Source organism: Magallana gigas, chromosome 8 (genome assembly GCF_963853765.1).
Source record: "Magallana gigas chromosome 8, xbMagGiga1.1, whole genome shotgun sequence".
NCBI classification, from domain to species: domain Eukaryota; kingdom Metazoa; phylum Mollusca; class Bivalvia; order Ostreida; family Ostreidae; genus Magallana; species Magallana gigas.
In genome coordinates, this window is record NC_088860.1 from 22814420 (window position 1) to 22825627 (window position 11208).

At 34.0% G+C, this 11208-nt stretch overlaps 1 protein-coding gene across 1 annotated transcript; it reads right to left on the bottom strand.

The window, feature by feature from the left end:
• Positions 1 to 2766: 2766 nt before the first annotated feature.
• LOC105322598 (uncharacterized) lies at positions 2767 to 4130 on the bottom strand. The gene is made up of 3 exons (XM_011421415.4): positions 3921 to 4130; positions 3526 to 3702; positions 2767 to 3023 (listed from the first exon to the last, which is right to left on the bottom strand). The coding sequence occupies exons 1-3, from the start codon at positions 4029 to 4031 to the stop codon at positions 2973 to 2975; spliced, it is 339 nt and encodes a 112-aa protein (XP_011419717.1). The 5' UTR covers positions 4032 to 4130; the 3' UTR covers positions 2767 to 2972.
• Positions 4131 to 11208: the final 7078 nt, after the last annotated feature.

Sequence of the window (11208 nt, forward strand, 5' to 3'; positions counted from 1 at the left end):
CCGGCAACCTCGAATCAAGTAAATTATACCTGCATGATCAAGGTCAATATTCCGGTGATAGTGATATTGCATCATCACAGACGAGCTCAAGTGTCAAAAGTGCAATGTGTTTATTTTTTTTAGCTACCTTCGATGTAAACGGTGTTTCTGTGAATGGGAGGGGAAAGGGGGGTAAATTGTTTTTGATATCAATACAATAAACGTTTCATTCATTTTCAATGAATAATGATAAAAAAAAAAGCTTTTCAATAAATTGTATAAATTATAATTAAATTCAAGCAACAAAGAACTATAAAGATATTTACATGCATATGTTATTTATCATTTTATCATAGTCGCATATGATATTTTTAATTAATCTATATATATAATCAATCATGCAGATCCATGGTCTCCCTTAGAAAACACGGGGTTTCAGAGTCAGGGAATCATGCATTGACTTCATGGATATAGTTGGAGTTGCATCACTATGTTTGCGGTCCAATGATCAGAAAAGAAATTAGCGCGTCAGCAAAATTTGCAAAAGTCGGTAAACCACACACGATGTCAAGCGACGCAAAAGTGACAGACACCATTTTAAAATATTTAGATATCATCATTTTCTTTTCAATACGATCTTTTAAAAGATACAATAATGCGCGTAATTCACAAGCACTTGACGTTATCAACATTTTGAAAAATTTCTTTACATATGCAAGTGATTTTTAACTATAATATTTAAGCATTGAATCATTATTTTTTGAAAGATGTGCATGGTCTCATAACTGCAACGGTGTGTGCATACAAATTGAATAACGCGCGCTAGCGCGTTATGAAAATTTGTTTGCACACACCGTTGCAGTTATGAGACCACATCTTTCAAAAAATAATGATTCATGCAATGCTTATATTTACGTTTTTTAACATTTGTTCTCTTTCCGCAAATATGATTTATTTTTAAAAATCTCGGCCTTATTCAACGAGTAATGCGCAATTAACGGAAGAGCCATTGCAACAGCCAAATTATGCTGACAAAAATAGTGCACAGCGTTTTAAATTCTAATAACACAATTTTATTTTCATTCTGTAATTTGATGAATTTATTTTTGGTATATACTAAGAAATTAATCAATTGAATTCATTTAAATCTTAAAAAATATTTACATCCATGAAATATTAATCAGCCCAAGTATAATATCAGGTCGTGATCCGGTTTGAAGTCGGGATAAGAATCAGTCATGTTCTGAAGGAAGACTAAATGTATTCATCCGCACCAGATTTGGTGATTGGGTCTTCTGTGTTATGCGTAAATATCACTCAAATCTATCAATGCAAGTTAATAAGAGGAAAGAAAGTGAATGTAAATATATCATAATATAAGATCAGCGCTTAGAATTATCGAAAGGATAACAGAAGATAATGATTGTCAATGTGAACTGGAATTGCCTTTCAAACTGATGTAATTTTAGTCTTTCTTTTGAGCTTGAAGTTAATATTAATATAAATGAAAAATACTGACCGTCATGACATGAAGAATTTGGAAGAAAAAAAGCCCTACCCGAATGAATTAATATATGTACTGTAAATAAATAAACAACTAGATATATAAAAATAAATGAAATGTTAAGAAAATGTATATATATTATTTATATATATATATTTATATATATATATATATATATATATATATATATATATATATATATATATATATATATATATATATCTATCTATCTATCTATCTATCTATCTATCTATCTATCTATACTAATGATATTTAAAACATGACCGTGACAATGCAGTTTTAAGTTTAATACCTTTAACTTCATTGACTTTGTACATCAGCTTTTCCAAAAAGAGTACTATAATGCTAATTATTACATAATATATGATGTATCTATAATATATATTATATACAAATAAATTTATCGTTTTACAACGGGCATACATTTTGAGATGAAATCGGACTGAGCATCTTTGAAATAACATTGGGCACGTAGCATCAGTTAAAGGGGTAGGGGGTGGTCGTGCCCCCACCCCCCCCCCCCAAGCACACATTTTTATGGAAAATGAATTTGGGTTTTGCAAATCTGGCAAATCTGAGCTCAGTCATAACAATAAAAGTGTTGGTCTATACCATCTGATCGAAAGACAACTCTTCGAAAAAAAAATCATCATGTACATGCGACAACTCACAGATTGGACAGCTCATAGAAAGGACAAGTGATGGAATAGAGTTGAAATAGAATGAAATATCTAGGGTAGAAATAATTAGAACTCAGCCTGTGTTTCTTCTTTTCTTTTGCTCTTTTTTTGTCCTATTTTTATCAAATAATTGAATTCAGTATATTCTGGATATACCTAATTTGTTTCTCTTTCTCTGTTATCCATAATCTTTATACCAAAAAAAAAAAAGGAAGCAGAAGAAAAAAAAAGGATTTTTATTATAAAATTGGCTGTATTATTAAGAATCTAGGAACATGCATGATTAAATTACTAATTCTAGTTATATATAATGTCCTGCATCTGGGATTATTCTCTATATAACACACAAACACATACATTTTCAATTTTATTTACGACAATCTTTTCTATCAACATTTCGAGCATTAACCCCCCCCCCCCTCCAAAAAAAAAAAAAGCCGTGATTTTCTTAATATCAGAATTAAAAACCAATGCATCGGTATTTGATGGTCCGTGCCCTGTTCTGTACAATTGATTTTTAATAATTTTTTTCTTTTTAAATTCTAGACATCCTTTTTTTATTTTGTGGTTTTTTTTTGGGGGGGGGGGGGGGTAACATTTTTTTTCTCAGTAATTCATCAGATTGCATGACACTTTTTTTAACGAACAAATATGTCTAAATACAAAATTATATATAGATCCAAATAGATGGCTAAAGGTGGGATATTGATAAACACTGAGTACATGGTCGGAATTAAGAAGATTTCCATCACGCCAATCTCCAGTCTTCCACGTGTGCACAGGGGGTTTTACGCTGTGAGTCCGCCACTTGATTTAACCTGGTCAATCATGGACTTGGTCTAAATTAAAGATCATAAAAAGAGAAAGTTATTAGAAATGAGAGAGAGAGAGAGAGAGAGAGAGAGAGAGAGAGAGAGAGAGAGAGAGAGAGAGAGAGAGAGAGAGAGGATTTCACTGTTGTTGGAGCTCCACCTCCACCCCGACCGAGGCTTGAACGAGAGAGAGAGAGAGAGAGAGAGAGAGAGAGAGAGAGAGAGAGAGAGAGAGAGAGCACTTGTGAGAGGGGGTGGGTGTCAACTATGAGTCTGCTGCACTTTAGCTTGCAGGAATGGACAACTGCATGACATCTTGGTTGGGGTGGGAGGGATGGAGATAAGGAAGTATAAAGTGTGGAGATATGATGCAAAGTTCTGTATATTAGATTTTTTTTTTCATTTTTCATTGCAAATTTTGAGAGAGACAACCCCCCACCCCAAAACAACCCAATCTGAGAGAGAGAGAGAGAGAGAGAGAGAGAGAGAGAGAGAGAGAGAGAGAGAGAGGGGGGGGGGGGGTCCTTACCCATTTGTAAACTTGACCAGCATCTAAGCTGTAGTTTCTGACCGTATCCACAGTTTCCTTTGCGATCAAATCATCAGCTTTCTGAGCAATTGATTCAGTACAGTACAGGGGATCAAAGTGCTCCATTTTAGTCATTAGATTTGGGTCCGCCATTTTCTTCTGACAACTTTTCCAGTCCTAAAAGAAATGTTCCGATTTTTATAAGTAAAACAAACTATTTACATGTACGTTGTCAAGTGTAACATTGTTTTCTAAAGGAGAAGACTTACAAACAAGTTATTCTACAGGTAAAATTTTAAAAAAAGGGGGGGGGGGAAAGGTCCGAGAAAAAGTGTGAGCGCCCCCTCCCCTCTCTTGACGCCACGTGTTTGACATCAAATGATATGTTTACTTACTTTTACATCCTCCGATTGGTACACGAGTAAAAGAAATGCTTTCATGACATCTACAATAACTTTTGAAGGGCTACCAAGACACTTCAATGAGGCAAATGTTTTCTTGTCCATAACTATACATATACATTGATCGTTCAATATGAAAAAGGCCTTTTATTTCAACGGTACTTCTGTAAAAATTCGTTTTAATCATGGCAGTAATATTAAACATGAATCAGGTTTTAAAAAATTGAAATCCCTTATGACTTAACAATGGGTTATTCCAATATGACGAATAAAACTAATTGTCGATAGATTTAAATACTGATTAATTACTTGTTTAATCTAATATACTAGTGTATACCGGTAATCTTTATTTGCAAAATCTGAGAGAGAGAGAGAGAGAGAGAGAGAGAGAGAGAGAGAGAGAGAGAGAGAGAGAGAGAGAGAGGCGCACGATTTAAGCTGAATTTTTAATGAATAAAATGTTTGAAGATTTGTCAAAATTTCAATGTCGACTGTCATGTTAAATGGAATTTCAAGTGTCAAAAATGAATCTTATTTCCAGGAAGAGTATAGGTGCAGGTGTATATTCATCTTAACTAGCTATTTCCTCTTTATTTTGCTTTGTGTTGGGGATTTGTGAAGGGGGGGGGGGGTATCGTCGCAAACCACTGCAAATATGTACGATCCTCTCCCATCTGGAGAAATCAAGACCGTGGTTTGATGAGATGATGGGGTTGGGTTGGTGTCAAATTTTTAAGTTAAATCAAAACACGCTCAATTCTCAAAGAGGGATGGTGTTTGAGGTGTAAAAAACGGGACTAGAGTCCTAATTCCAACTACCTACATGTAGCTATATTCCAATTTAAGTAGCCAGGTACAAATATCAGCTACTCGTTCACAGCTTGTATACGCAGGTTAAGTATTTTTTTCTGAAATAAACTTCTTGCTGTCATACCCGCATGAATCACCATAGAAAAAATAATTTAGATAGGCTTAAATGCATAAATTTATGAAGAAAATACCGGTATATAAAAAACGCACATGAGCTGAGAACTCTTCAAAATGAGCTTTTCCGAGCTATCTGTCAGAAAACTTTTAACATTTACGATTTATGCTACCTTCACCAGAGCCACGAAGCTTTCATTTTTTTTCCAAAACAGGGCTAGTCACTCTTCCAAGGAGTATTAATATGAAAATATTGAAAATAAAATGTACATGTAGCTTCATCTTCGCTAGATAAAGGTTTCTGATACACAACATTACTTATCAATATGTTATACATGTATGTATTGGCTGGCGAAGAAAGCTTTAGATCCGTGATGAATTCATGATCACATGCTCATCAATTAATGCATCTTCGAAACCCCATATAATTTTAACAAACACAACATGTAGAAGCATGTAGAAGCAATGAAAACATTATTTGTGCATTCATACCAGTTTCGTGTTCTTTCCGTTTTGAATTCGTAAGTTTACCTGGGTCAGACTGAGGTCAACAGCTGGTCATTGTTGGTCAGATGAGCGATTTGGCACACTCAAGAGTGTGCATAGTGTTTCAACACCATTTTTTTTTTTTACCAGTAAATAAGTATTAAAGTATGTGACAATGGTTTACAATAAAGAATGTAGATTTACAGAAATAAAACACCTGCATGGTCCATTGGACCTTTAAGTCACTGTCAACACTAAATGATAATTCTAACTGCATATACGAGAATTTACTTTGTACAATTATAAAAACCACTCAAAAAAGAAAAACAAGTGATAAGCTGTCAATGTGACAGCAAACCGGGTTTTCTTTTATGTGAACTATATCTATAATCCATGTCAACCCATATCCAGTGAAATGGTGTACCCTATAAACAATATTTTGCCAAAAAGTGACTAAGTTCAAAAGCTGGTATTTTTTTCATAAATAATCGGAAATCAAAATCCTAGCAATGTGCACACCTCTGATATATGTACAATTGATCTGCAAAAGAACAACTTCCTATCTTGAAAATGTAGGAGGAGTTATCCATATAATGAGGGTACCCTATATGCAATATTTTCATTAATTTATATATTTATATATATATTCAATAATTGATAATCCATTGTCTCCCTTAGAAAACACGTGGTTTCAGAGTCAGGGAATCATGCATTGACTTCATGGGTATAGTTCGAGTTGCATCAGATCACATTTGTGGTTCAATGATCAGAAAAGAAATTCGCAGGTCAGCAAAAGTCAGCAAACCACACACGATGTCAAGCGACGCAAAAGTGACCGACATCATTTAGATATCTACATTTTCTTTTCAGTGCGATCTTTTAAAAGATATCATAACGCGCGTAATTCACAAGCACTTGACGTTATTAACATTATGAAATTTCTTTACATATGCAAGTGACTTTTAACTATAAAATATTATCATATAAGATCAGCGCTTAGAATTATCGAAAGAATATCCAGAAAATAATAATGATTGTCAATGTGAATTGGAATTGCCTTTGAAACTGATGTAATTTTAGTCTTTATGAGCTTGAAGTTAATAATAATGAAAGATAATGACCGTCATAACATGAACAATTTGGAAGAAAAAAACCTACCTGAATGAATTAATATATGTAAGTGAATAAACGAATAGATATATAAAAAATATAAATGAAAAATTAATGTGTTTTTTTAATGATATATATCGTTTCTGTTGAGACTATAATGATATTTGATACATAAGCATGAAGTTTTAAGTGTTATACCTTTTACTTCATTGACTTTGTAAATCAGCTTTTCCCAATAATTATGGGGAAGAGTACTATAATGCTAATTATTACATAAATTAAATACTAACAAAATCATCGTTTTACAACGGGCATACAGTTTGTGATGAAATCAGACTGAGCATCTTTGAAATAATATTAGGCACGTAGTATCAGTTAAAAGAGGGGTGGGGGGGGGGTGTGGACTTTCTTTTTTCTTTTTTTTTGTAAGCATGCATTTTTTTTATGGAAAATGAATTTGGGTTAGTTCCCGTTTTGCAAATCTGAGCTCAATAATTTGTTGGTTTACATCTCATCGAAAGACAGCTCGTCGAAAAAACCCCTACGATTGACATGTAATTTTGTTGTTGTTTTGTTTGGTGTTCGGTACCGACGGTAAATGCGAATCCTACATATTCCGTGCAATCATTAAAGCAGATGATTGGTCATTTCAAATAGATGAGGCTAGATATCGTAAGCACTCATTGATTCCTTCTATTATGCTATCATTATATACAAACATAGGTCACGGATTACAAAGCTCACCGAGACGAGGCATCACCTTTATGAGGCATCACCTGTATGAGACCACCTTTATAATTTTATATGAAAATCATACTCTATGATCTTGGACATTCATGGATACTGTTTTGACACAATATCGTATGATAATCATATGTTCATTTCATACGGTATTATAAGATACAATGTTTATAAATACAATAATATAAAATACAATATTGCATCGTATTATATTTACAATATATCATACTGTATCATATTTGATACATAATATGATATTGTATTATATGATACAATAAAATTTGAAACAACATTGTATCATATCAAAAGATACAATTCCATTTGATATAGTAAAATATTATATAATACAATATCATATTTACATATTCTAATATATGATACAATAATATATATAAAATTATCATTTAATACAATTTCATGTGATATAATACTAAATTATAGAAACCAATATCATATTATACAATATCTTATGATACAATATAAAATCATATACAATATTGTATCATATTGCACAATATTATATATTGCAGTATCATATGTAACAGTATCATGTGATTACGTAATAAACAAATAATACAATATAATATTATACAATATTGTATCATAATATACAATACTTTACATAACAATATCATGAATGAATATCATATCAAAATATTAAAAAAAAATTGATACAATTTTATATCGTGTCCTTTAGCTTTTTTACAATAAGCTTAATGCCTGTCAGGTACATCATATTGTATCATATTAAACAATAGTGTATCATATTATACAATACTTTATCATAGGAATCATTATGTTATATCATTTAACAACAAACACATCTATCTATCAAGCAGGTTTGAGTGAGGTAGGAGATTTTTTTGATAAATGAGATCAGGCGCTGCATCTTAAGCTTTCTCTGTGTTTCGTTTATAATATAGTTAAATCTACTATGCAAGCTATTATCTATAAAACATGTGACCTGTTCCAAAATCCTTAACCTCCTTCAGCAACTGAAACCTATGGCTCAGATTCAGCATTTAAGCCTGTCAGGTGATTCAGTATCATAAGACGCACCATCCATGCAAGTTTAGTGACGTTAAGACCAGTAATAACTAAGATATCATCATCAGAGGGCACCTGTGTCAAAAACTTTAACCAGCTATTAAAACCTTAATCTCTTCCAGCATCCGAAACCTATGGCTCAGATTCAGCATCCATGCCTGTCAGGTGCATCAGTATCATTAGACACACCATCCATTCAAGTTTGGTGAAGTTATGACCAGTAATAACTAACACATATTTTTTAGCATCCTTGATAATGAAGATCAAGCTCTGCATCTGAAGTTACCTCTGCAATTCATTCATATTATAGTTAAATCAACTATGCAAATTTGAAATAGTACTATTATCTATTAAACATGTGACCTGTTCCAAAAACCTTAACCTTTTCCAGCATCCGAAACCTATGGCTCAGATTCAGCATTCAAGCCTGTCAGGTGCATCAGTTTCATAAGACGCACCATACATGCAAGTTTGGTGAAGTTAAGACCAGTAGTAACTAAGATATCATCATCAGAGGGCACCTGCAACAAAAACTTTAATCAGCTCTAAAAACCTTAACCTCCTCCAGTATCCGAAACCTATAGCTCAGATTCAGCATTCAAGCTGTCTGGTGCATCAGTATCATAAGACACACCATCCATGCAAGTTTGATAAAGTTAGGACCAGCAATAACTTAGATATTGCTATTAAAGTGCACCTGCAACAAAAACTTTAACATGCTCCAAAAACTTTAACCTCCACCAGCATCTGAAATTTAGAACCCGGATTCAGCATCCAAGTCTTTCAAGTCCATAAGTAGGTCCAGATGCATCATCCATGCAAGTTTGGTGAAGATATGACAGGTAATAACTTAGATACAGGACCTGCAACAAAAACTTTAACAGGTCCGGACGCCGACGCCGACACCGACGCCGGGGGTAGAGCATAAGCTCCCCTTTACTTCGTCTTGGTGAGCTAAAAATTATGTTTTAGAAAATCAAACACCTTGATGTTTACGAATAGGAATCGTATGTTCCAGTTTTAACATGACGAACATATAGAATTTACCCCTAGTATCAAGGTATCCGTAGCCTGGCGAGTTGTGTTCACCGATCAGGGTCTCCCTAGCTCAGTGAGAAGGACGTCTCCGTAGTCTAGTGAGTTGTGTTCACCGATCGATATGTCCCTAGCCTAGTGTGAGTAGTGTTCACCGATCGGAGTCTCCCTGGCCTAGTGAGTAGTGTTCACTGATCTTGGTCTCCTTAGCCTAGTGATTAGTGTTCACTGATCTTGGTCTCCTTAGCCTAGTGATTAGTGTTCACCGATCGGGTTCTCCCTGGCCTAGTGATTAGTGTTCACCGATCGGGGTCTCCTTAGCCTAGTGATTAGTGTTAACCGATCGGGGTCTCCCTGGCCCAGTGAGTAGTGTTCACTGATCTTGGTCTCATTAGCCTAGTGAGTAGTGTTCACCGATCGGGGTCTCCCTGGCCTAGTGATAAGTGTTCACCGATCGGGGTCTCCGTAGCCTAGTGATTAGTGTTCACCGATCGGGGTCTCCCTGGCCTAGTGAGTAGTGTTCACTGATCGAGCTCTCCTTAGCCTAGTGATTAGTGTTCACCGATCGGGGTCTCCCTGGCCTAGTGAGTAGTGTTCACTGATCGGGCTCTCCCTAGCCTAGTGAGTAGTGTTCACCTATCGGGGTCTCCTTAGCCTAGTGAGTAGTGTTCACCGATCGGAGTCTCCTTAGCCTAGTGAATAGTGTTCTCTAGCCTAGTGTGTTTTGTTCAAGTGTGCATGGCTTAACGCATCTTTTATATTTTCATGCTGCCGAAGGTAAAAGGTTATAACTTTTGTATGGCGTTTTTATGCAAAATTGATTTTATATACAACGTTCTTTAGTTGATACAGAGTGATTTTATGACTCTGATAATGTAAAATGCTAAAACGACGATGGATTTTTAAAACAATTTATTGACAGAAAATTAAGAGAATCATTTAAACTTTTTATAAGTGTTATTTTGTTGATTTTTATTTTTTATAAGCCCAAATGTGCAGCAATATGCCAATTTTTTGGGGTAACAAATTGTTTTTGATTTTGTATTATCCCTGGACCAAACGACGAGGTAAACATTTTTGAAAATTTCAGTGTTTGGTGACTTTTTACAATGTTTCATATATATGAAAGAAAAAGAAATCCCTGGGGCAGAAATACAAAAGTATGGAAAATATGTGAAAATTTTGCGCCTTTTTCAACAAATTCCCATAGGGTTGCAAAAATTGATAACTTTCGAGACGACCCTCCCTTGGAGAATCGGGTTAATACTTTTGATCTACAAATAATTGATATAGAATTACAATAAGAAATTTCATCAAAATATCTAGGGTAATATAATTAGACTCGGTCTCTGTTTCCTCTTTTATTCTGCTCTTTTTTTTGTCCTTTTTTATTATTAAATAAATGCATTTTGTATATTCTGGATATACTTAATTTGTTTCTCTTTCTCTGTTATCCATAATCTTTATACTAATAAGAGGCAGCAGAAGAAAAAACAAAAGATCTTTATTATAAAATTGGCTGTATTAATAAGAATCTAGAAACACAATTCTAATTCTAGTTATGTATAATGCCCTGCATCTGGGATTATTTTCTATAAAACACATAAACACAAACATTTTTAATTTTATTTACGGTAATCCCTTTTACCTTTAGTGTCACCTGTCGAAAACTCATTTCAACACCAGTATATGAATTATTTCAGCCATCACATTTCTCGGGTAGCTAGCTAAATAAACATACATGTATTTATAATCACAACCCCCCCCCCCATAAATCAGTGCAACCCTTTAAATAAAAAAAGGAACATTGGTAACAAAGTGCATTGGTATTTGATGGTCCGTGCCCTGTTCTGTTCAGTTGATTTTTATCAATTTTCCTTTTTTTAAATTTCTACATATCCGTGTTTGTTTGCTTTTTTAAAGTAATTTTTTTTTGGGG